Genomic DNA, 27,053 nt, shown 5'->3' on the forward strand with positions numbered 1-27,053 from the left:
AAGTGGAACATTTGAGCGGCAAGTCCCGCCCCCTTTCAAGCAGCGCGGCAGCGGCTCCCGCACGGGAAACATGGCGGCCTCTGTGGTTTTAGAACGGAGCTTCACGGAACTGAGCGCCGCCGAGCGTGAAGTCAGAAGGAATTTCCGGGATCTTACTCTTCGTCCCGGTAATAATGAGCTGTCACGTGTGAGGGGCGAAGGGCGAGGTCACTTTAAGAAACGCGGATCCGCTTGTGGCCTGTATACACGAAGCGGTGTGGTCGCGGTGTGCCTGTATATAGGACATAGTGGATATGGACTGTATATTCTATATGTATATATAATGTCAGGAGTGTCTATGCGTCAGATGAGAGGAATCGGCGCAGATTTTTCTCTGCTTTATGACATGCGCAGGAAGAATATGTCTTGTAGACTGACATGTCATGAGTGATCCGGAGCTCTCTGCAAAATGTCTCACCATCCCCACATCATACCGGTGTCAATATGGACCATATTTTGCGCAAATATCCCACACTGCGGCGTATTTACCAATACTGGCGCGGTGCCGGAGTACAGGACTTTATTGTAACGCCCGCTCATCAGCGCCAATTACTGAGCGCAGGTACTGCGTTATGTCCGGTTGGACCGGTGGCGGCTCATCCCCAAATTTTCATGCAGAAAAGTAGCGGAAATCCTTAGCAAGTTGTACGATTTTCAGGCCACTCCCACTTTTCCTGACACAAATAGAAAATGTTGGCGAGGATCATGATAACTATTGGGGTGCTGGGGTGAATGACGGCTGCCGTTTCGTTAATGAATATGGAATGGCACGCACGTGGCTACGAGATTTTGAAATACGAGCTAAGGCTCCGTGGTGACTTTTCGTCAGGCAATTTTTACCGCCGTACATAGTAATATAGAAACAGGGAGGAAACCTCCAGCTCACCGGTCTGCGTCTCCAACAGTGTCGCTCGGATCCCCGCGACGGCCCGCGGTGTAAAATGGCAAGATAGAGGAAAAAATGATCCAGCGCTGAAGTGATTAAAAGGGAAAAGCAGGTTCCATGTTTATTGGAGAAGATCTTAAAATCGAATGGGAGACGCAGTCCCAAGGCAAGAGTAGTCAGGGTATATATCCGAGCCTACGCGTTTCGAACGCAGTCTGCGTTCTTAATCTTGGCAATTTGCCATGATTAAGAACGCAGACTGCGTTCGAAACGCGTAGGCTCTGGTATATACCTGCGTCTCCCATTCGATTTTAAGATCTTCTCCAATAAACATGGAACCTGCTTTTCCCTTTTAATCACTTCAGCGCTGGATCATTTTTTCCTCTATCTTGCCAATGATTACCGCCACCTGGTTTTATTAGGGACAAGGTTGTGCAACGGTCATTAAGATTTGGGGTGTTCACAGAATGGACGATAATCGCCTTTCTATAGGATTAGTGATCATTGTCTAAACGCTGAGGGACCCACCGATCATGAGAATGGGGATCCTGCGCGCCCCAGCTTGGATGGAGCGCTCAACTGTTTTTGTCATTCTCATAGACATTGGAGCAGCAGCGCAGATGGTCGACTGCCGCTCCTCACAATGGGGGACTTGGGACCCACATTCTCTCGATTGGTGGGGGTTCCAGCAAACGGACCATTATTACCTATCCTATGGATTGGTGATAATTGTTGTTTCTGGTACAACCCCTTTAAATCTATTTCGACATCGTGATTATCTCTTGTTAAGTTAGGCCTTGTTCACACAGTGCAGATTTTGCATGTATTTTTTTTTAAGCCAAAATCAGGAACGGACCCCAAACAGAAGAAATACATAAAGTAAGACCTTATAGATCCGCTCTCCTGGTTCCAATTCTGGTTTTGGCTTAAAAAAAATGCATGCAAAATCTGCACCCAACCCACCCCCACGGTTCCTTTTCACTGCCCACACCTGCCCTGCATTGAGGAGCATGAAGTGAGCGCATTCTCAATGTCTAAGGGCAAAGCGTATGTGGTTGAGCAGTGAAGAGGAACGGGGGGGTGTTTGAGACCCCCGTTCTTGAGATCTGTGGGGGTCCCATCGATCAGACCATTATCTATCCTGGATTAAATTGTCCCAGGTATAACCTGCCGTACAATGCGCAATGTTCCTGCCTGTTCATAGTAATGTCACATTGAGGTCTAAATGTCTCTTTTCATTGTAGACGTCACGCCTGTGATTGGTGGCCCTAAATATAGCGAGAGCGCCGGGGGTTATTACTACAAGGAAAGCAGCAGCCTCCTGTCCGCTACAAGGAACCGCTTCTTGTACTGGTGAGTCATCTTATGACCTTATTAAAGGGGTTTTCTGGGAATATACATTAATGACCTACAGACCATCCATGTGTGATCGGTGGGGTTCTGGCTTCCACAGCTTCATCCCCATTCACGGGTGTGTCATCACTTTATGATCGGTGGGGGTCTGACCTCTGGGACCCCCATTGATCTTAAAAACGTAGGGGTCGCAGCGCTGGTTCAGTGCTTCACTTTTTTTTTTTTTTCTTCACATCGACGCCCTGCCACCTGTTGTGTTGGGAAATGCTGCACGACCCCGTTCATGTGAAATCCGCGCTGCAACTTAATGAGGACCTACAAATAGCCACTAGGTCCTACAAATAGCCACTAGGTCCTACAAATAGCCACTAGGTCCCACAAATAGCCACTAGGTCCCACAAATAGCCACTAGGTCCTACAAATAGCCACTAGGTCCTACAAATAGCCACTAGGTCCTACAAATAGCCACTAGGTCCTACAAATAGCCACTAGGTCCTACAAATAGCCACTAGGTCCTACAAATAGCCACTAGGTCCTACAAATAGCCGCTGTGTCTGAGAGTCCAGTGGTGTTTGACCTGTACTTGTGCGTCGTCCGTCCGTCATTTTCATATTGGTTTCTAAATAAAGAGGGGTCCATAGCTCAGCAACAGGGGGGGACGCACAAGTAAAAGACAAACTTCGCTGGGCTCACAGACACAGCGGCTATTAGGTGAGACTACCAACTCACTTTATAAGACCTAGTGACAGGTCCTCTTTAATTCTCAGAATGGGTTGGGTGGGGGTCCCAGGGATCGGACCACCACTGATTAGAAAGTGTTGGCATATCCTAGGGCAGGGGTCGGCAACCTTTGGCACTCTAGCTGTTGTGAAACTACTGTTCCCAGCATGCCCTGACAGCCAACGGCAGTCAGGGTATGCTGGGAATTGTAGTTTCACAACAGCTGGAGTGCTGAAGGTTGCGGACACCTTGTCCTATGGATATATCATCCCTTTATAAGATGGAAATAACCATTTAGGGCTTAACATCGACACTGATAACTCAAGAGTGGCGTTGAAATCGTCGCATTATCACAACGCACACGTGACCTAATGTTTCTTTGAGGAAAAGAGGTGCAGACCGCATTATCGGGATAGTTGGGATTGCCATGTGACTTTTCCTATAGGGATAAACCAAATGCCGCTGTGAAGCCCGAGCCGTTTTCTATCGCGTTAAATTGGGGGCACAGCTTTATTCTTTCTAACATTTCTCTTTACTTATTCCTTCAGGACTTCAAATGCTGACACTTTGGAACTGGTGGAGGAGTCTTTGGATATTAACCTCCTAAATAATGCCGTCCGCCTCAAAATCTTCAACTGCTCCATCCTGCCCGGTGGTGTCCACGTGTGTGAGACGCAGAGCAGCGTGATCATCTTAATCCTGACAAATCAGACTGTTCACAGACTGGTCCTCACTCATCCCTCACGCTTATATAGAAGTGTAAGTATGACGTCCCCCCTACTGTAAATGATACCTCACCGAGTACCGTTACCATATAGAAGCATGGGGCCGGCATAGCAGCTGAGACCCTGCACTGTATACCACACACTACTGCTACTGAATGTATAAAGAATGAATGACTTGAAGAACATCTATATCGCTGGTCTGCACTGAAGAGGGACCTTCCTACAAAAGTAATTTGTGACAGACGTCTCCTGCAGGATCTGATGATCAGCGCCTATATAGCGCCGCTTATCTCTGTATAATTGTATGGTTCTAGCATCAGTATGTGATATATATGTGTATGTGTAGCACTCGTGTAATAAAGTGGTGGGTTCAAAGCAACTAGAGCTTAATCCACAGCTCAAAATACCATACAAGAAAAAAGATTGCTGTACTCCAGCAAGGTCCAGTAAAAAAAAAAAATCTGTGGTTTTATTTGCCCATGTTTAGAGCCAAGCGACGTTTCAGTTCCGCTATGGAACTTTTTTCAAAAATATATACACACTTTATAAGTTATTTACAGTTAGGTTCACCTTTGATCATCTCCATGTTATAGATGGAGTCCTGTGCACTGGGACCCCCCTACAAATCTGTTAGTTGGGTGCCCCAAGTATGTTGTTTGTTTCCAATGAGACTCGTGGCACAGACGCATTACAGTCCATTGACTTAAAGAGGCTCTGTCACCAGATTTTGCAACCCCTATCTGCTATTGCAGCAGATTGGCGCTGCAATGTAGATTACAGTAACGTTTTTATTTTTAAAAAACAAGCATTTTTGGCCAAGTTATGACCATTTTTGTAGTTATGCAAATGAGGCTTGCAAAAGTCCAAGTGGGTGTGTTTAAAAGTAAAAGTCCAAGTGGGCGTGTATTATGTGCGTACATCGGGGCGTGTTTACTGCTTTTACTAGCTGGGCGTTCTGATGAGAAGTATCATCCACTTCTCTTCAGAACGCCCAGCTTCTGGCAGTGCAGATCTGTGACGTCACTCACAGGTCCTGCATCGTGTCAGACGAGCGAGGACACATCGGCACCAGAGGCTTCAGTTGATTCTGCAGCAGCATCGGCGTTAGCAGGTAAATCGATGTAGCTACTTACCAGCAAACGCTGATGCTGCTGCAGAATCAACTGTAGCCTCTGGTGCCGATGTGGCCGTCACGATGCAGGACCTGTGAGTGACGTCACAGCGTGATCTCTCGAGAACACGCTGTGTCTGCACTGCCAGAAGCTGGGCGTTCTGAAGAGAAGTGGATGATACTTCTCATCAGAACGCCCAGCTAGTAAAAGTATTAAAAACGCCCCGATGTACGCACATAATACACGCCCACTTGGACTTTTGCAAGCCTCATTTGCATAACTACAAAAATGGTCATAACTTGGCCAAAAATGCTTGTTTTTTAAAAATAAAAACGTTACTGTAATCTACATTGCAGCGCCGATCTGCTACAATAGCACATAGGGGTTGCAAAATCTGGTGACAGAGCCTCTTTAAAGTGGATCTATCATCAGCTCTGCTCCTTTTAGCCCAAATGGCACCAAAAAAATATTGCGACATTTGTCTATTAGGAGCGTTCAATGATTACACAGACTTAGGCCTGGTTTGCACGAGCGTGTGCGTTTTGCGCACGCAAAAAAAGCCGCGTTTTGCGTGCGCAAAAGGCACTTAACAGCTGCGTGTGTCATCAGTGTATGATGCGCGGCTGAGTGATTTTCGCGCAGCCGCCATCATTGACACTCCGTTTGGATGTTTGTAAACAGAAAAGCACGTGATGCTTTTCTGTTTACATTCAGGGTTTGACAGCTGTTGCGCGAATCACGCAGTTCGCACGGAAGTGCTTCCGTGCGGCATGCGTGGTTTTCATGCACCCATTGACTTCAATGGGTGCGTGATGCGCGAACAGCGGACAAAGAAAGGACATGTCGCGAGTTTTTTTCAGCGCGTTCACGCTGAGCAAAACTCACGGACTTTCTGCACTGACCCATAGCCTAATATAGGTGCGTACGACACGCGTGAAAAGCACGCGCGTCGCACGCACGTATATCACGCACGTGTAAACGAGGCCTTACGGTTATGAGTTCGGTGTATTCACGAGTGGAGCGCTCCCCCCGTCATCCTCACATGTAATTGACGGGCTGTGAAATATGATCAATCACTACCGAGAAGGGCCGGGGTAGCGTGAATTCTATGTGGCAGCTGGCTTCTGGTTGCTATGGATGGTCCCACCACTTTTTGGTTGTGCATCTTCACTTGAGGAAAATTTGCTGCACTCGTCTTGCACAGATGTCACTTGGACATTCATATATTACCTTCTCCTTTGAATGTTTTTAGGAAGTTATTACAGAAAGTCAGATGCAGTCTATATTTACTGACGTCTGGAAGATGAATTATAGAGACCCGGCTAACAGTTACGTGATCCCTCCGATGCCCGGACGTGCTCACAACTCCACCGCTACTGCGGCCTGGCTGAGCAGCGAGGGCGAGACACTCTTTGCTTTTCCCTCTAGTTCTGGTGGGATCCTTGTGGTCAAGATGCCCCCCTGTGGTGTTGCAGGTATGTGACCATGCTTCTGTTTATTACACATCAATAAATGTCTGTTTACTTCATCTATTGGCTCTTTCAGTAGGAGCGGTGACCGTGGTGGAGTTGAAGCAAATGTCGGTTAGGAGACTATTAACTGGGTTCATACCCACCGCGATGAGGTTAGTATTAATCACTTGTACCAACATCGTTCACATGCCTATTGTCATTATGCCCTAGTTTGACACTAGGTAAGAAGTTTCCTCCTTGTACCCCTCCTACAGCAGCTACTGCAGGGGAAAAGAGCAGTCAATAGACCACGACTCTCATATTAAAGGAGTTGTCTGGTGAGATTACCCCATTAAGGACACTTGGGCCAAATAAGTGGAGTGCTGGTACAAAGGTCTAGCAAAAAAAATGGAGTGATGGATCTTATTACAGTGTCCTATTGAAAGTCACTGAGCCATGTAGTGTATGTCATGTTTAAATAAAAGTTTGGGAATACGTAACTAATCTTCATGCCTGTAGAGGAGACCAGGACCCCGCACATCTTCCTGTGAGCCTGGCTGTTCACTGCCTTGAAAACGACGCTTTTATATTCGCATTGTGTCAGGATCATAAACTCCGTATGTGGTCTTACAAGGTAAATAATTTATGTATCCATCATTATGTAAATGTAGGCAGATTTTAAAAAAAAATGGCCAAGAAAACCACTAACCTCCTTTCATTACTATTGTGAATTCCAGGATCAGACGTGCCTTATGGAATCCGATATGCTGGAGTTTGTACCAGTCAGTAAAGAAATGCGTCAGATCCCGGGAACTGGGCACAAATTAAGGCTTGCCCACTCCACGTCTATAGGACTTTATCTTGGGGTGTACTTGCACTCACCCAGACAAGGACAGGTATATATGTTTTTGGTATTTCAATTATATTGGGGATATAATATTGGATAAATGGAAAGGGTATATATGTGGTCTCTGCTGGTGCCGGTATCTGCCCCTCCCCCACAGGTACTGCACTAAACATAATATGTGAGTTCAGCCCGGAGTGATCCTTGAATAAATGCTCGTCCCGCACTCTTGTTGTGTACTTTGCTGCTAGTCAACGATCAGTGATTTTGTGCTGTGGTCGTGGCTGATTTCTGGTGGTCTTCTTGCAGTTCTGCGTGTTCCAGTTGGTAACGGCGGATAGCAATCGCTACAGTTTGGATCACGTCTCTTCCATATTCTCAAACCAGGTGAGTTAAAGTTTTTTTTTTTTTTTTTGTGTCAATTATTGTCTCTCGCTTTGGTTTACATATTTATATGGCGTTTTTGTTTTTTTTTCTCTTTAGGAAACCTTGGTTGACTTCATGTTTACTTTGACGACCACTGACATCTGGGCTTTGTGGCTTGACGAAGAAAACCAAACCATTGTCAAACACATTAATTTTGAACAGTGAGTACTTCTGCCATCCATGTTACCTCTAAATCTGTAAATGAAGAGCAGCTACCACGGTGGAGGACTCCGCTCAACCATATGTCTCATGGTCGCCCATTCATTTGAAGGGGCGTCATGTAATACCACATTTCTCCTGCAGTGGCCTGAGTATTTTTAGGTCTCTATTTGCCTGTTTTGTTCTATATTTTATCTAATAAGGCAATATTGACTGTTTTCCAGTAATCAAGCCGGGCAATGGAACCAAGTTTTCATCAATCCGTTACCAGAGGAAGAACTAATCATTGGGGATGAGCAAGACCCAAGGGTTAGTTACAAGTGTTTGTTTATAGTCTCTCGATTTGCTTTTAGAATCTTTGCACGGTAAATCAGGATCTGTTGCATGAATGTTTCACACCCTATGTTCGTGTCTGCATTTTGCTTTCCGTCCTTCTTCTTCTTCATAAGCGCAGAACGACTAGAGAAACGGTAGTGCCGGATCTGCTGCATGACTGGAACCAACGGCGCCCATCGGAGCCTATTGACCCTATGGGTTCCCAAAATCTTTGGCAGACAAATTAGTGCTGCATGCTGCGCTATTTCCCAAGCAAAAATGACGGAGGCTCCTAACAAGGGCCCCCGACGCAGATGCGAACATAGCCGTACAAAATGTCTGTGTTTACAATAGTGATTGGTTGATGGTCGGGAAATAGTTTCACACCCTTCTCCTGACCCGATGTGCACTTAGGAAGGGAGGGTGTAGTTCATATCTGCGCCCACTAGTTCAGATGCCCTGATCAGATTGGTCCTGTCGTGGTAACGCTTTCCCTTTCATGCGTATATTGGTGGTAACAGAATAGTTAATTTATGTTCTGTTTCAATCCTAGGAGACTTACCTGGAGTATGTATTCTCCCCGGGAAGATTTACCATTGCTGCTCTACTTAAAGCACTACAGGCAAGTCTTGTATTATATCTATTACCATTGCAACATTGTTATATGTTTATTATTAACAGAGCAAGTTCAGTGCTCCAATTTACTAATACATACAGGTTAAAGGGAATTTGTCGCTAGAATTTTTTTTAGTTTAGCAGTTAGTATATACATGATTAGACATTGTCTTATTTTTTTACATTTTTTCACAAGTCAGGAAATATTATAAATTAGATTCTAATTTATAATATTTCCCTGTGCTGGTCACTAGAGGGAGCAGTTCCCAAAATTGCAGCATTGGCATGTGGTAAAGCAACCTCATTGCTTTATGCTGCAAAATTGGTGTAAACACACACGCTCTAGTGAGCTCACAGAATCTCCCCTCCCTTATCCTGGCTAGTACCAGGAGAAAGGAGGGGATTGAATGTTCAAACCTAATACACTGTGTACCGCCATTTTTTTGAGCGAATGCACAGAGTTGTAGGTTTACATACAGTGGTAATCACACACTAAAACACGAACATACACAGACATAACTTACCTGCTGCCTCCGCTCACTTTGCTTCCGCTCGCTCCGCTCCTAGTCCTTGCTTCTAATCACATGTCCGGAAGCCGCGTCCGGAAGTTGTCCTCTTACTGTCCGGCCGCGGCTTCCGGTCCACATGAAAATGGCGCCGGATGTCGCTCGGCCGAAGACCTTCCTATTGGACTGTGTGGGAGCGGCACATGCGCCGTTAGCACACAGAGGGCGTACAGCATAGTGAATGGAACGGCTCCCGTTCGCATTCTCTATGGGGATGTATGTGCCCGTATTCCATCTCTGTATGTGTCGTTAATCGACACATACAGAGATGAAAAAAAAAATGGCAGCCCCCATAGAGAAGAAAAAGTTAGAAAAAATAAAACACAAATAAATAAAATGTATTTACATAACACACTAAAATCAAATGAATATAAAAAAAATAATTCTGTGACACCCGTCCTTTAAACTTTGTTTCCTGCGTTCTGATCTTGGGGACTGTTGCTGAATACCAGGGAAATAATGTTTATTTCCATGTGTCCTCCATATAGACCTCTTTGAATGACCGGATCTAGCCATTCAGCTTTATAGACTCACCCAGACAATTCAGAGCCACTTTCATGTATGAGCCCTCAGGAAATACTTCTGTGGGACCATATTACTGCATAAAACAGTCCAGACTGTCTCGTGTGTAACCAGTAACCATGAAGAACCATACCAAAGCCTTGAATTTGGGGCCCTGATCCATCAGGACATATGAAAGGCTTAGGCTTGTTTCAGCCTCCACTCGGCCCCCTGAATCCTTTACTACTTGCCTTGCATTTTCCACTCTCGTCTTCTGCCATCTACCGTCATCACTAACTCCACCTCACTTGTGAGCGGTGGTGGGCCCCCTTAGCTGCAGTACCTGCTATGCCCACTACGCTGGTTAAGACCACGGACTGTCTGTATTATGTATGTGTATTTGTTTTAAGAACTGTGAATTATTCCTTTTGCCGTTCATATTGCTGAAATATATTGACTTCAGATGTTCTCATTTAGTTTTGTTCTTCTACTAACAGATTTATCAAAGGGGCAAGTTGCAAGATCTGTCCTGGGAAGAACTGAAAAAGGAGGTCACTGTAATAGTAGAAAATGAGGTGAGATTCTCCATTTTGATTGCTTTTTTTTTAATGTTTTATAGAACGTCTTATTTTGCTGTAGAAATGTATTCCTAATTCTATAGTGTATAATAAAATAGGTGTAAAAGAAACATTTGTTGCTCGTTGTTGGAGACCGTAACAATAAGCGGTACTAGAGGTGAATCACTAGCGTAAAAACTGATTATATAGTCCATGTTTTGCCCGTTGTACATGACTGAGTGCCACTCGGACTGTTTTTAACGGCATCCGAGTGGCACCCGATAGTTTTCACGAGCCCATTCACTGTAGCGGGTGTCCTATCTTTCCATGGATCACGAAGAGGGCCTGGCCGGCACAAACAGTCGTGTGCAAGATGCATTAGGGTGAAGGAGCCCAATGCCCTTTCTTGGCACCAGCCTCTTCCAAAGTTGTGTCCACCAATTAAAAAGAAAATACTCTGTTCAGGTCTCACAGCAGTGGTCATCACTTTTGTATTTTTTAGCTGCACAGCCATGTGACTGATTATGAGATGGACCAGGATGAGTTTCGCCAGTTACAAGTGGAATCTTGGTGTAAATTCTACACGTGCTGCTTACAATACCAGGAAGAACTGTCTCGCCCGCTGGCACTGATGGTGCACCCTTACTCCAGCATGGTCTGTCTGCTCAGAAAGGTAAGTCTCGACCTCTTGCGATGTTTACAGTGTGCTCTATATATAAAACTTGCTTTAAAGGGTCAATACTCCAAAAGTGTTGCACTCGGCAGCCCCAAATGAATGGAGCGGTGGTCAAGCAGGCGCAGAACTGCTCCATTCATCTGGGACAACCAGGTAAGCTCGTTTTTGGGATTGGTGAGAGTCTCAGCGGTCGGACCCCCAACAAACAGATATTTCGTACCTATTTTGTAACAGGTGATAGGCCGTTTACCACAAATTGCAACTTTTTTCCTACCATTTTCTTGTCCAGGGATTTGTGTCGTTTTTGGCTCCTTGTTCATTGGTGGATCATCTTTACCTTCTACCAGCAGAACACTTGCTTACGGAGGATGAAAGCGTCATCTCAGATGGTGAGTAGAATAATGGTGCTGGTAGTTTATGAAGTTGTGACTGAAGTACATTATATCTTTGTGTCCACTTCCAAACCAAACAGGCTTTATGATGCGTTTATTCAGTTTTCTACCTTTAATAAAAAGATTCTTAAAGTGCAGCTAAACATTTGACAAACTTGACATGTCATAGTGACATTTCAGAAGTTTGGATTGGTTGGGGTTTGAGCACTGAGACCCCCACCAATCGCTAGAGCTAAGCAGCTGAAGAGCTTGTGTGAAAGCTCAGTCGCTTCGTGTCTGTTCGGCATTTTCCGGAAATAAATGTATCGGTGTACGGACTCAATAGAAAGTCTATGAGCCCGTACTCTGATACATCGGCTTTCCAGAAAAAGTTGAACAGACACGAAGCAGCTGAGCGCTCTCACATGTCATAAGTTTGCCCCGGGGGGTAAGTATAAGTTGCGGTTTTTTTGTGGTGGAATCACAGCGTTTCTGCTGCAAAAGTTGCAACACTTGGCTATTTGTTGAGGGTTTTACAACCTCATTGAATTCAATGGGGAAAACCCGCAACGAAAACGCAGCATAAATTGACATGCTGCGGATTTAAAACCTGCACCACACGCAGATTTTCTAAATCTCATTCACTTCACTGCTACTGTAAATGCTGCGGAGATTCTGCAGCGTTTATTAACCCTTCGATGCAGATGTAAACACCGCCTAAGAACTGAATGGGTACGTAATTGCGGCCCATATTACGGTCCGCAATTACGGAGTGTCTTTACCGTCATGTGCATGCGGCGTAACATTTTGGGTATTTTACATATTTCGTATTGCATCTTTTTCCTTTTTTCGGCAGATGTGGATCTTGCTAGTGACACGATCTTCTTGATGCAGTGTCTACGTATGATTGGAGATAGCATAACTATGGATATGGCGTATATGATGGACTGGGCTTGCTGCCATCAAGAACCCCCAGAGCGAGTTGCAGAACAAATGCTGGAGGAATTAATTGCAAATGATGTGTAAGTGCAACTCCAGCCTTCCAGTTTGTTTGTTTTTTTCCCTTCAATAGCAGCTTTTATTTCACTCAAGACACCGCTACGATTAATGACTCCAGCTTAACTGCTCACTACCTGTCCCACCTCCTGCATTGTTTGCTCAGATTGACTACTGTGTAAAGCAGGAAGGCAGTGCATGGAGAGCTGATCTCTATTACAGCAGAAAGACAGAATGATTACAAACCACCATTGAGAACAGGTGTCAGCCGCACCTATACTGAGAGGAATGAGCCTCAGGAAGGGGGAGCCCAAAGTTCTGCTTTGTTATATGTAGTAAAACTACTTTCTCTTATGTTCTTTACAGTGAAAATGTCATGGAGGACGTTAACAATAAACTACAAGACATTAGAAATCCCTTCCAGGCCATTGGAAACTTGCTTCGAGAGATGGATTATGAGACCTCTTTGGATATAGACCAAACCATGGACCTTGGTAAAGTTTTTGCTGTTCTAAAATAGTAATATGCAAAGTACTACGGCTGTTCTTCCTCTTCCTCTCTCCAAATAGGTTTTGGTAGTGCTGTAATAAATGTAGGAGTCCAATTGATTTTTGTTTTGTATTCGAACTATAGGTCAACCACTGAATGTGCGAATGAACCTCTCCAATCTCTATGGTAGTACCACAGCTGCTGGCATTGTGTGCCAGGCGGTCTGCAAAATCTCGATCACACGGTTCTTGATTTGTCGTGACTTGCTTATCCTAGAGCACCTTCTATTAAGGATGGGGGATATGGTAAGTTAGACCGCCATAAGGGTGCAAATTATTAAATGGGTATTCCCATCTTGGGCATTTATGGCATATCCATAGGGCATACTATATAGGCCTGAAAAGTGTGGGTCCTACCTCAGGCAATGTCCGCTTTTTTCCTTTTTGAAATCAATGTAGGGTTTCCTGCGTTTCCAAAGCAGTTGCTAATGGCTGCTTTAAAGCAGGGAGATCCGTTCTCCTCATAGGTGAGGTTTTCCAGAGGTGAAACCCGCAACCATGCGGCATTTATGGCATACCCAGTGGATATGTCATAATTACCTAAGATGGGAATACCCCTTTAAATACCACTAAATTGACGTTTACTGTACGTTTCAAATTGATCAGTCGCTTATGGGAACCCATTACAACTTGAACTGTTTATTTGGGTTTATCAGATGGTAAGTATTATGAATTGCATGGTTTTGGTCTAAAGAAGTGTATATGATTGTGAGAATAATTTGCATGTATCCTTTGGACATGAATCTCTGCTTATCGTTACAGGCCTTTGCAGGGGAAGGTCAGCTACTCCAATCACAGCAAGAGCATATACCTCGCACCGCGAACATGCTGCTGTCCTACTACGTGATCCGCTGGAGTAGCCAATGTGTGGCGTCTGCTATTCCCCTGGATACACTGTGAGTTTGCAGCCCAGATTACTTAGTTGTTGTTTTTTTTTTTTATAATTAAACACAAAGAAGATATGGAAAAATTCTCCATCCTCTTCGAACGGTTACGAACACTCACAATTGAACATTAAATGTGTAAAATATTATATATTTGGTATATAAATGTAATACCTTATCGTGTTTTATTGTCTGCCGTTTGTTTGTACTTGATACAGGGGCAGCGCAATTAAATATTTAGCTGGTTTAAAGAGTAATTACACTTTCATCAAACTTTTGATATGTCATGGAGACATATCAAAAGTTGGGATCGGTGGGGGTCTGGGTGCTGAGACCCCCTCCGTTGCTGAAACAAAGGTGCAAAAGCGCTCAGTTGAGCGCTTTGCACATTTGGCTGTGATCTTTGCTCCCCGTCAGCCAGAAGATGGGCTCGTAGATGTTCTCTGTGGGCCGTCTTCAGTTTGACAGGGAGCGCTAATCACAGCCGAAGGTGCAAAGCGCTCAACTCAGTGCTTCTGCACCCGGACCCCCACCGATCTAAACTTTTGATGTGTCTATGACCATATAAAAAGTTTAAAAGTGTAGTTACACTTTTAAGGTGCACTTTTTCTTAGACTGGGACAGTGAGCGCTGTCTACATGCCAGGTCAATTGGTCAGCTAAGTGTACAGACACCTTGTGAAGGAATCTGTTTCTCCATTTCTCCTCCAGTCAGCAATAGAGCTTTCTGATTGGGTGAAATCTGCGGATGGAATAGACAGGGAAACTCCGACGCGTGACAGACGCTTTTTTTTTTGGTTGTTTTTTTTATCGGTTGTCACACGGCTGCATTGAAATCAATGCATGTCTATGGGGCTATTCACGTGTCCTATTTTTGCCCGTTTTCCTGGCTCCCTCAATAGACTCTCGTCTAAGGGATCCGTGAAAACGGTTCCCGCACAGGTGCAAATCGCCCGATTTGACACCCGGACATCTGAATAAAGCCTTACTCTGCACTGCCTGGATAACCAGTTCTTTTGATATATAAGTTCAGTGTAAAACCCATAAACCTCTTGCGTGGTGTGTACTCTAAAGCTCGCCATGCACATAAGGTGTCTAGAGCCTGTCTGCTTATTCCATAGGGGAGAGGGAGACTAGCAGCTGCCAGTCACTTCTGACCGTGCTTATCTCATTGCGGAACAAAATGTCGGGCATGTTGAATTTAACATGCCAGATCCTTGTCTTACCTGACGTTTGACATTGGGGTATAGTCGCTAGGCCCCTCTCTACACATTAGGCTGGATTCACACGAGCGTGTTCGGTCTGTGATATACGGTCCGCATGATGGCTGTATTTCCCGGACCGAACACACTGCAGGGAGCCGGGCTCCTAGCATCATCGTTATCTATCACGCTAGGAGTCCTTGCCTCGCTGCAGGACAACTGTCCCGTACTGTAATCATGTTTTCAGTACGGGACAGTTGTCCCGCAGCGAGGCAGGGACTCCTAGCGTCGTACATAACTATGATGCTAGGAGCCCGGCTCCCTGCAGTGTGTTCAGTCCGGGAAATGCGGCCGACGTACGGACCCTATATCACGGACTGAACATGCTCGTGTGTGGGACTCCTTAGAATCACGGAAAACACACCAGTCCACTAGGCTAACGCTTCATGATCATGTTCTTGTCAAAAATAGCCTGTTTCTTCTTTACAGGGATTCCAATCTCCAGCATCTGTCAGTCTTGGAGCTGTCAGATTCAAAGACCTGCACGCCTGTAAACAAATCTAGTAAGTGTTCCTGTCAGTCCTGTCCAGAAATAACGGCTGTGTTCACACTGAGTTTTTTGCAGGAGGAAAATTCCTCCTGCAAAAACTGCTCCAGTAGGTTTTTGCACAGTGGTTTGACAAAAACTCGTCTAAACACTCGTCGAGGTTTTTTTCCTCTTTCTGACTCATTGAAATGGGGTTTTGGAGGCGGAAACCGCCTCAAGATCGGTCATGTTGCTTCTTTTTACCACGACGAGTTTTTTTTACTCGTGGTAAAAAAACGCGTCTGCCTCCCATTGAAATCAATGGGAGGCATTTTCGGGCGGTTTTTGAGGAGTTTTTTGGCGCGGTTTCTGCCCCAAAAAACTTGTCAAAAAACTCTGTGTGAACAGGGTCTAACTTCTTGTATTTTTCTTTTATTGTATTTAAATATTTATTTTCTTATGCAGCATCTGGGCCTCAGACTGTGGTAGAATTATTCTTCCAGGATGTGGCAAGAAAACGCTTGTCCCAAATCTTTGCTCGCTATGGAGTTTCACAGACTCACAGTCCTCTGAGCTGGGCCCAGCTGATAACGGACATCACCACTTACCTCCTCCAGCATCTGTATCCTTTCTAGTCCTGCTGACCGACTAATAGTCCGATTCCCTCTCTTAACCATACAAATAACAGCAGATTTATTGTAATCTTGTGTTTGATTTCAGGGCTGCAGGGAATTTAATTCTCCTTCACCTTCCCTTGCAGACTCGGGTTGTTTGTGACGTATGTGGAAGGATCTGCAGGACACTTGTGGGCTGTCGTTGTCGGCAGCACATCTCCCGGTGTAAACCAGATGTGCTGCTGACATGATGCAAATGCTTAGGAGCGACTGATCGTAGTAATGATTGCTCGCCCCCCATACATAATCATTGCTCCTTGTGTAAGGAGCAAACGAGCGCCGATCAACTAGCTGTCTCCTTGATCGACGCTCATTTTCACAGCCCATATTGGCCCGTGTAATAGGACCTTAACATTTGGTCACACCGTTTCTTTCCCTTTTTAACAAAAAACAGAACTGTGAAAAATACAGTAAAACGCTGAGTGTGAATACGGCCATACGCTGATCATGGATTGCTGCCGGCTCGTTAATGGACCCCTGCTGTGCTGCAAGTTTCAGAAGTGCTGGATGGTTCTCCTCATTTTGCTGTTTTAGGGGTCGCTTAATAGATACAATTTGGCACCTGCTGGTTCCACCAACACTTTCAGGCTAGAGAACTTGTTTTTGTGATGTGACCGCTTCAAAACTGTTGTGCTCCTTCTCTTTTCCTTAACCATATTAACTACTAGTTGGCCAGGTAATCCCGGCTTCCTCTTTCCAGAGTGTTTGATGAAAAGCTGTCAGTACACCCAACTCCAGGTAGGTGTGATAAAGCCCAAAAAGTTACTACTAAAGAGTTTGTATATAAATGACTTTTTTTTTTTTTAAACGTATTCGTATAATTATTGGTTGGTGACTTGTTCTAGTGTCCGACTTTTTATTTTACAATTTATCTACAGGAACTAGTGTTCCCACTATCGACGTTTATTAAAGTTTACTTAAACCTTATCACTATTGCACATGGGGCTGTAAATACTTATTGTAATGTATGTTATTTTTCTGTCCATAGGAGTATGTGCGGCTTCTGCAGCCGTGGTGTCAAGTCAATGCTGGCTCTTGTCTATTCATGATGGGACAGTGTTACCTGGTCACTGGTGAAGGTCACAAGGTAAGGAAATGCAGTTGTTAGCATGCCAAAATAAAATTGGCATTGCTGGGGTGCTGCTGGTTCATAAGGGTGGTTTATTGGGCAAGTTCTATATGGACATGAACTATAAGGCCCTGTTCACACAGTTTTTTACAGGCAGAAATTTGTGCCTCAATATTCTGTCTGGAATTCTGAGGCAGATTTTGACCTGCCTGCACGCCGTTTGCCACATTTTTGGGCGTGGACAAAAATCGCAGCGAAAAATGCTTTCACTGCCTCCCATTGATGTCAGAGATGGAAACGCCCGAAGAAAGGGCATGTCGCTGCTTTTTCCCACAAGCATTTTTTTTTTCGTTTGTGGGATAAAAACGCCTCCTATTGAAATCAATGGGAGGCGATTTCGGACGTTTTCGACATGGCTTCAGCAGTTCAAACTACGGCAACAAAAACTCTGTGTGAACAGGGCCTAAGTTTTAGGCCACGCTCTGTATACAAGGGATGGCAGGGAGGCTATGACACACACAGTGTCCAGATCTTTTTGATTAAACCCCAAGTTATGCGGTCTGTCATATATTTAGATTAGATGCAGAACACGGGTACAAATAAAAAAAATATATATATGATTTGGTTTTAAACAAAACCGACATCAGCACGCATTTATCAATGGAAAAACATATCAATACAAGGAAATTGTGGAAACGAGAGAATGATGTGTAACATGGGCACGGATGTGCAAATAAGCAAGAAATGAACAAATTCGGAAATAGTCAAACCCCAGGTACATTTTCGTGTACAGCGTTGACTCCTCTTCTGTTACAATTATTCCAGGCTCTAGAATGCTTCTGTAAAGCGGCTTCGGAGGTGGAGCGCGAGGATTTCCTGGAGAAATTGATTCATGTGGAAGAAGAGGATCCACCTTCCTCTGCCCGTCTTCAGTATTACAATAGAGTAAGATCATTTGTGGTGTTCAGATTCCGTCTCAAGGCCAAGATTAAGGGAAAGCAGCCGTAGCAAGTCATGGCATATTGCTAGGATATGCTACGCCTCCGTCTCTGGTCTACCCCCCACCCCAACCCCCACAATCCGAAAGTTACTGTATATCTTAACCATATTCCTTCGCTTGCTATGGCCGGAGCATTGAGTTGCGTGTCCTGCCATTAGGATGCTCTTTACTAAGGCCTCATGCACACGACCGTATTTTTTCCCACCCGTAAATACTGGCGTAAATACGGGTCCGGTGTCACACGTATTCCACCCATTTTGCACCAGTATTTACGAACCCGTGCCCGTAAATATAGGTCCGGTGTCACCCGTATTCCACCCGTATTTACGGGCACGTATTTGGCGGCAAAATAGCACTGCACTAATCGGCAGCCCCTTCTCTCTATCAGTGCAGGATAGAGAGAAGGGACAGCCTTTTCTGTAATAAAAGTTAAAGAAATTCATACTTACCCGGCCGTTGTCTTGGTGACGCGTCCCTCTCTTCACATCCAGCCCGACATCCCTGGATGACGCGGCAGTCCATGTGACCGCTGCAGCCTGTGATTGACCTGTGATTGGCTGCAGCGGTCACATGGCCTGAAACGTCATCCAGGACGTCGGGCCGGATGTCGAGAGGGACGCGTCACCAAGGCAACGGGCGGGAGACCGGACTGGAGGAAGCAGGAAGTTCATGGTAAGTATGAACGTCTTTTATTTTTATTTTTTACAGGTTTATACTGATCGGTAGTCACTGTCCAGGGTGCTGAAAGAGTTACTGCCGATCAGTTAACGCTTTCAGCTCCCTGGACAGTGACTATTTACTGACGTCGCTTAGCAACGCTGCCGTAATGACGGGTGCACACATGTAGCCACCCGTCATTACGAGAGCTCCATAGACTTCTATGGACTGTCCGTGCCGTTATTACGGCCTGAAATAGGACATGTTCTATCTTTTTCAACGGCACGGGCACCTTCCCGTAAGAAAACGGGAAGGCACCCGTCGCCAATAGAAGTCTATGAGCCCGTTATTACGGGTCGTAATTACGACCCGTAATAACGGGAGTTTTTACGGTCGTGTGCATGAGGCCTAAGAATGACTTTCTACTTCTCAGTAGACAATATTTATTCTCCTTTTTTCAGAAATCTCCATATATTGATGTCATTGAATAAGTAACCGCCCACTTATATGCTAATTTCCAGTCTTGACAGTGGACATGCGATCTTTGAATATGCTGCAGGCTTTAAAATCCATCCCAGCAAGCACCACTTCGCCTTCGTTCCCGCTGACGGAGTGGCCCCTCGCTGATCCACACATTTATGGACCGTGCTAATGAATTCTGTAATGAGACCCCTGTGACAGACCCTCTGTTCTCACGATTCACATGTTACAAGTGCTATAAATGACTGTTTTCTGCTTAAGGTGAATGTCGTTTTTCTTTTTTTCATGTTAGGTATTGCGTCTCCTCGAAGGTGTGAGTTTGCCAGAACTGGTGATTCAGTTAGCCACATTGGCTATTACAGAGACTGCTGATGACTTGAAAAGTCAGGTACTATAATTTATTCTCTAATTGTTGATTCTTGAAACCAAAAAAAGTCTATGCAAATGATAGATTATAGGAAAAATTCTTGTATGTGATCAATTCATTTCCATTTTTCATTAGGCGACATTGAGGACTCGTATCTTCAAGTATCATTTGGATTTGGGACACAACAGCCAGGCTTATGATGCTCTCACACTTATTCCAGATCACAGCAGGTAAGGGGCGTCTCAAGAAAGATGTTTAGATACTTCAAGGCCGGGTTCCCACGTAGCGTAAACGCTGCGGAAAATTCCTCAACGGAATTCTGTGCGGAAATTCCGCCGCAATTACAGTAGCAGCAAAGTGAATGAGATGGTAATAAATCTCATCGGGACGCTGCGGAAAAAAAAATCTGCAGCTATAACGTTCATAGATTGACCTGTGGTGTGGATTTTAAATCCTGCAGCATGTCCATTTATGCAGCGTATTCCTTGATTTTCTGTTGCGCAACGAATAGCAAGTGTTGCGAATTTGTGGCCGAAACCCTGCGATTCTGCCGCAAAAGTAGCAAATGCGCGGGGGGAAAAAAAAAAAGCTGACCCCCTGGGATGACAATTTATCCTGTGACTGCTGTAGCCAATCACAGGCTGCAGCGTTATCCCAGGAGGCCAAACTGCACGGACAACAGAGGGACGTTTCGCCATGACAACGGCCCGTGGTAAGTTATGTTTGATTTTGCATCTAAAGACTTTCACTGGGTGGGTCTTTTGTCCCCTAAAGACTTTTCCATAGGAAATGATGAAGTGACCTGCATTTGTTGGATGAATCGTTCATTATTTGCCTCTTCTGGTTGAGTCGATCAGTGATTTAGAAATTGACTGCTTGATGGTTCCAATGGCAAGTCATGTCATAAACCACCCATGAAGCAATCTCTTCTACATTGTAACCGGGCCCAACTACATGTGACATTTCATTGATCTTCTGTCAGTGTGAACCTTCGTTTGAGAGCGATATTATCACCGTTGCTAAAGATGCCTGTTGTCCTGTTCACACTGGAAGTCGGTGAATCTCCTCTAGGACCCTTGATGGCATTGAAAAGCGACCGCGTAAAATAATATCTTGTAGTCGTATTTGCAGTATAACGATTATAGATACATACCTAGACGTATGAAGATTAAAATAGTAGTCCCAACTGAACAAAACCCTTTTCTTATGCCTTATTAAGTATATTGGCGTTCCAGAGGGGGGGTAACCCCAAGTCAAAACTCCCACAAACAGGCTCAGGGCTACCGTGTATTATGTGGTTGCCCATTTATATGAATGGGAGCCATGTAATACTACCTTTCCCATGCAGTGACCGTTTCAACGGCCGGGGGTGCTGGATTTTAAGCGGGGGTTGTCCTGACTAACTCCTTTATTTTTATACTTCTTTCTCTTAATGATCTTTCTATCTTGTTCCACCTTTTTTTTTTTTTTTTTTTTTTAGGCAACTGGACTGCTTGCGGCAGCTGGTTATAGTGTTGTGTGAACGTTCACAGCTGCAAGAACTTGTAGATTTCCCTTATGTGAATTTACATAATGAGGTAAGCATTGTACCTACTGGAACCATTGTCGTTTTTTTGTTTTTTTTTTGGTAAATGGATTTGTATATAATTCTTCTATCTTCAGGTTGTTAGCATCATTGAAGCTCGAGCTCGTGCTGTCGATCTGATGACCCACAATTACTATGAGCTCCTTTATGCTTTCCATATTCATCGGCATAACTATCGGAAAGGTATCTCCTGTGATTTTTTTATTATTGCCTTGAACAGGCCCTGTGGGCTCTCCTGACATGTTAGGTTTAGTAAATACTTTTATTCCCTATGCTGGAGCGCTTTTTCTTAGAACTGTGTTGTTGAGCCATTCCTCTGTTGTTCCTCCTGGAAATGTTTAGATAAAATGGATAACTGGGTGTTACCATTCCCGTGTCCCTGCACCGTCTGATCCTGCGCAATCAGTGCGCACAGTATCAGACCTATATAAGGACACCCTTTATTGACCAGGGGAATAGCAATGACCATTTGTCAATTAAATCCTAAATTTTCAGGAGGAATAGCGCAATGTAGAGCTCTAAGAAAAAGATGCTCCAGAATGATATAATTGAAAATACAAGTATTTACTAAAACAGACCTATCTGTGCTGATCCTGAATCCTCTGTAGTTATATTTATGTGGTGATGTATTGGTTTGTGTCATTGGTTTTCCCCTTAGCTGGCACAGTGATGTTTGAGTATGGGATGCGTCTTGGCAGAGAAGTCCGAACGCTAGTTGGTCTTCAGAAGCAAGTTAACGCGTACCTGGCCAGTCTGAATTGTCTGCGGCTTATCCGCCCTGAATATGCCTGGATAGTGCAACCTGCGTCAGGAGCTGTGGTACGGAATTACATTATTCTTTGCTGTTTTTCCGAAAGGTGCGTGAAATAGATACGTGACCTGTCATTGATTTCCAAGTTTTGATCTGCCACCTTTGATGGGTCACTTGGAAAAGCCTGTGGTAACTTATACAGTGGGCTATACACCTAGACACTGATAGGGGTTACCTCTTATTTGATTGCCCTATAGGGAAGATTTGAGAACCAAAGGATTTCCTGTTCCCAATGGAATTGATTCTTGACCTGGTCCACAGCAGAAAAGAAGTGGCAGTATTTGCTTTTTAGCCAGTCACAAAACAATAAAGGGTGCTTAATTGTCATATGATTGGCTAAAATACATCACATGACCAGCATTGGCACTTCCCTTCTGCTGTGGATTCCATCCGAAAGTTTTGGTGCTCAGTTCTCCCCTATACAGCGGTTTATAAAATGTCTTTCACAGGGTTAAATGTGTTCTTTCAACATTGAAAATATTTCTATGCTCCCATAACGACATTAGATTTTTGTAGAAAAGGATTTGAATCAAATGCGTTTTTCTTTTTAAAGTATGAGCGGCCCGGCGCATCTCCGAAGCGAAACCATGAAGGGGAATCTGCGCCTTTTCCCAGTGAGTGTATTTTCCAGTCTTTACAGACTCTGCTGCCTCTCGGTGTGTGATTCATAGCGATCATTCATTTAACAGGTGGAGGTCCGGTCGAGATTTTGGAGCTCCAGGATTTGAAAAAGGATTATGTCCTGGCCCAAACACGATTGACCTTGGCTCGGCATGATCACAGTGCAGCTGCAATAGCCGGTAAGGATCCTATTGATGCTGAGACGTTCTACTCGTCTGGATTTATATGCAACTGAATGGGGAAGAAAAGTGCGGAAACCAGTAGGACTCACCCATTGGCTGCTGGACTATTCTTTTCGGATTGTTTAGTAGTCTGCAAACACACACTAGTCCCATAGATCCCAAACGTTCTGAATTTTGCATGTTCCTTTTTAAAGGTTAGTTGTCCCATAAAGACACACAACCCATGCCTATGTCTCATTAGGGGGTATATGAGGCAGAGCGGAGAGTGGCGCCCCCTATGCTGAACATGCATTGCGTAAGGGGTAAGCAACCTTCGGCACGCCTGCTGTTGTAAAACTACAACTCCCAGGATTCAGCGACAGTGAATAATAACGCCTTCGACTGTCAGGGCATGATTGGAGTTGTAGTTTTAAAACAGCTGGCATGTCAAAGGCTACTGACCTCCCCACCCCCACCTGCATTGTGTTTGGCCATAAATTTGTAATCTATATTACTGCACTTCCCCAGTGGTGACTGCTGCAGGGGAAATTTATAGTCAAATGCCGTTTTCCCCAAAGATCGACTCTTCTCTCTAGAGAAGCCGGACAAGTGAGACGACCCCTTTAGTCTATGCCCGCTTTATAACATACATATGGCTGTATTGCTGGTTGTCCATGTTTTACTTGTTCCATTTTTGCATTCAGCAGAAAATGTATTCTAAATGTCACTTGTTGGTTGCAGGGAGCGCGTCTGCTGAAGAAATGGTGTTTCTCTTAGTGCAGGCTGGTTTGTTTGACACGGCTATTTCCCTCTGCCAAACCTTCAAACTCTCCCTCATACCTGTATTTGAAGGCCTCACGTACAAGTAAGGAAATCGCAGAATGATATCGGTTACAGAGTCACGCAGACGTTTGTGAAGCTGGACTCCTGCCTGTTGAGTTAGACGCTAAATGTTCTGTTTTTACCATCAGATGCATCAAGTTACAGAACGGTGGAGAGGCCGCTCAGGCTGAAGCTTGGCAATGGCTGGCAGAAAATCAGCTGTCGTCCGTGGTTACCACCAAAGAATCAAGGTATGGCACTGCCCTCTTACTCTAAAAGGGGGAAATGAACCTAAACTAGCAACTTCATATACACGATCGTAGCGTTAGGACTCGATTCCACGTCTTTGCGAATGGAAATTCGCTGGTCTTGAAGTTACACGAGCTTATTAGGGAATTTGGGGGACTTCTGGCTGCTGCATGGGGGTGCGGGCTGTAGAGGTTTTTCTTAATTGCTAAATAACATGTCTGTCTTAGTCTTCACTGCATACACGGCTAGCTTAGGCGGTTACAGATCTCAACTTCATTTCTGACTTTTTTTTTAATTATTCTTATTCTAGTGCCACAGATGAAGCATGGAGGTTATTGATTTGCTATGTAGAGAAATATCATTCACAGAACCGCCGTTACCATCGCTGTGTTATTGACAAGCTGCTGTCTCATGGCATCCCTCTGCCCAGCTGGTTAACCATCAGTTATAAGGTTTGCTTACCGCTGTTTTCAAATGGTGTGTAGTATATTGCTCTTTCAGACAGTAAATCCATTTAAACTCCCTGTTGGCGTCACCAACACTTAAAAAAAAATCAATTTCCACACCAAAGCTGTTTTTCCTTCTGTAACGGGAGGCAAGAAGTTGCTGTCAAACACAGAACCTGCATGGAAATTCGCTTAGATTAGTCCCTGACTTCTTATCTCCATCACCCTCAGTCACTTTTTTCTCTATCTAAGGGTCTTATTACATGGCCTGATAATGGTCGTGAAAACATTCGCCGATCGACAAGACAGTCGTTGCATCTTTCACAAGGAGCGTTTGCCCGATCATATGAACGCTCATTTGCCCGTGTAAAAGGGCCTTAAAGGGTAACTTAACGTTCAACAAACTGGTGACATGTCAAGTTTTGATTGGTGGGGGTCCGAGCACTGAGACCTCCACCGATCACTAAAACGAAGCGACAGAAGTGCTCGTGTGAGCGCTCAGCCGCTTCGTTTCTGCTTGGCTTTTTCCGGAAAGCCGATGTAGAGAAGTACGGGCTCATAGACTTTCTCTTGAGCCCATACTCCGATACATTCATTTCTGGAAAAAGAGAAACGAAGCGACTGAGCTCTCACACGAGCGCTTCTGCTGCTTTGTTTCAGCGATTGGTGGGGCTCTCAGCGCTCGGACCCCAACCAATCAAAACTTATGACATGTCAGAGGTTTGTTGAACGTTTAGTTACCGTTTAAGTGAAATAGTTGGTGATGGCGCTGCTACGTTGTATAAGAACATCCACATAATGGCCCACATGCAACCCCTGGAAGCAAAGCATGAGGGTACAGCTATAAAAAAAAAAATAAGACCTGTCAACACACTGGGCGGATACGCTGTGTAAAAGTGCGCAGCATATCCGTCCTGGAAACTGCAGGAAATTCCGCCCGAAAAAACGCATCAAAATTGTGGTGCAGTCTTTCTGGCGGCAGGTCTGCTGTGGAAATACTGCAGGTAAAAAATAAAACAAGTTTATACTTACCACCTGGGCAGTGTCATGGCAACGCATCCCAACGTAGCTCTTTGTTGCGAGTTCTACCTCCCCATTGAATTCAATGGAGAAAACGTGCAACAGCAGAAGAGCAGCGATGCCGCAGCATAAATTAACGTGCTGCGGATTATAAAAAAACTGCTCGGTCAGGTCAATTTATGAACGGTTTCTCGGCTGACTATCATGAAATCCGTTGTGGAAAATCTGCAGTGTTTACGCCCAGTGTGTTTCCTACCCGAGCAGTTCACCTGTCACATCTGGATTTTCAACAAATAACTCAATTCATGTCTGACCAAGGAAGCGAACTGCGTAGTATTCACTCGAGCGCAGACAGGCGAAAACACGATTCCACCACCGTATAATAATCCCCAGACGTTACCGCCATGTCACTGTCTATGAAGATTTGTGGTGACACTTCTTTGACTTCAGAGATCTGCTCCATGTATGATTTGCTTTTTTCATCAGGAAGTGGATGCAGCAGAATTACTTCGACTTTATTTGAAGTATGATCTCCTGGAGGAGGCCGCTGAGCTAGTGCTGGAATATGTGGACGCCATATTGGGGAAGGGTCACAAGGATTTTGGAATAGACGTGAGTCTGTATAACAAATATAAAAAAAAATATATATATATATATATATATATATATATATAATTATATAATATTATTTTTGGATTGTTAAAATGTATTTCTTCCTCTCTAGTTGCCTCTGTCTGCCCTGTCTCCATTGGTTTGGCTCCCCTATTCCTCCATCGATCACCTCCTGCAAGCATTAGAAGAGAATAACAACAGTCGACTAAACAGAAATGTGAGTGTCCTGCATCAGTCTGTACATGAAGTATGTCTGTATGGGTTTTACTATATGAATGGATCTCCATGTATTTCTACCACTCCATTGTTTACATTGTGGCATGGTGAGATGCCCGCCGTAATGATTACAATTGACAAGTGGCAAATAGCTGCCAGATGTGGTGATCTTTTGTCCAAAGTGATGCAAAATCGCGCAGCAAAGATGTACAGCCGTTGTCGCGGCATAGGTCAGCGCAGGCTGGTGCCGGGAGAGCAAAGGAGAATTTGAAGGGTTTGTTTTTCAACGGAGGACCTCTTTATGGGGTTCTACTGATAGAGAAGCCATTGAAAAAAAACTAAAGCTTTCAAATGAATGGGCAACCATGTAATGCACGGCCATGTTGAGTCCGCCAGGTTGGCGCTCTTTGCTGTGACTTTCTGATCTGGTTCATGGAAGGGAGTATTGAGCAGGGTGGGGGAGGGGTTGCGGTCTATGATGTCTATATGCCCTAATGGATTGAAGGTTATAGGGACGTGTATATATTGGTTATTTAAACCCTCCCTCTGTTTTCTCCACAGCTACTTGAGAAGCTTAGTGACAAGCTCAGTGACTACTTTGAGAAACTTGGAACCTCCACCACAAATAAAATCAACCTTCGAAGAAGCTAGCTGTAGTGTTTCTTGTCACCCCCCCCCCCTTTTTTTTCTCCTTTTTTTTTTTGTATTCAGTTATTTTTTGTAAAATAAAATTTAATATTTTCTATGTTCTCAAGTTCTTGTAAGTGAATCTCATTCTTACTCTTAAATGGT

At 44.5% G+C, this 27,053-nt stretch overlaps 1 protein-coding gene across 2 annotated transcripts; it reads left to right on the forward strand.

The window, feature by feature from the left end:
- On the forward strand, window positions 1-27,015 carry NUP160 (nucleoporin 160). Of its 2 annotated transcripts, none has more exons than XM_075837798.1 (36): window positions 1-167; window positions 2,170-2,278; window positions 3,547-3,757; window positions 6,088-6,310; window positions 6,381-6,459; window positions 6,806-6,920; window positions 7,024-7,182; window positions 7,440-7,517; window positions 7,614-7,717; window positions 7,940-8,024; window positions 8,584-8,652; window positions 10,210-10,287; window positions 10,772-10,942; window positions 11,235-11,334; window positions 12,173-12,338; window positions 12,679-12,806; window positions 12,946-13,106; window positions 13,623-13,756; window positions 15,435-15,508; window positions 15,937-16,093; window positions 16,814-16,883; window positions 17,134-17,232; window positions 18,040-18,159; window positions 19,644-19,739; window positions 19,854-19,948; window positions 21,199-21,295; window positions 21,381-21,486; window positions 21,962-22,122; window positions 22,668-22,728; window positions 22,804-22,914; window positions 23,638-23,761; window positions 23,868-23,969; window positions 24,278-24,419; window positions 25,920-26,045; window positions 26,158-26,262; window positions 26,823-27,015. In XM_075837798.1, the coding sequence occupies exons 1-36, from the start codon at window positions 71-73 to the stop codon at window positions 26,910-26,912; spliced, it is 4,203 nt and encodes a 1,400-aa protein (XP_075693913.1). In that variant the 5' UTR covers window positions 1-70; the 3' UTR covers window positions 26,913-27,015. The 2 variants fall into 2 exon arrangements, with proteins under 2 accessions (XP_075693913.1, XP_075693914.1); XM_075837799.1 differs by having other exon boundaries at window positions 6,384-6,459.
- The last annotated feature ends 38 nt before the right edge of the window (window positions 27,016-27,053 follow it).

Source organism: Rhinoderma darwinii, chromosome 9, assembly GCF_050947455.1.
Source record: "Rhinoderma darwinii isolate aRhiDar2 chromosome 9, aRhiDar2.hap1, whole genome shotgun sequence".
NCBI classification, from domain to species: domain Eukaryota; kingdom Metazoa; phylum Chordata; class Amphibia; order Anura; family Rhinodermatidae; genus Rhinoderma; species Rhinoderma darwinii.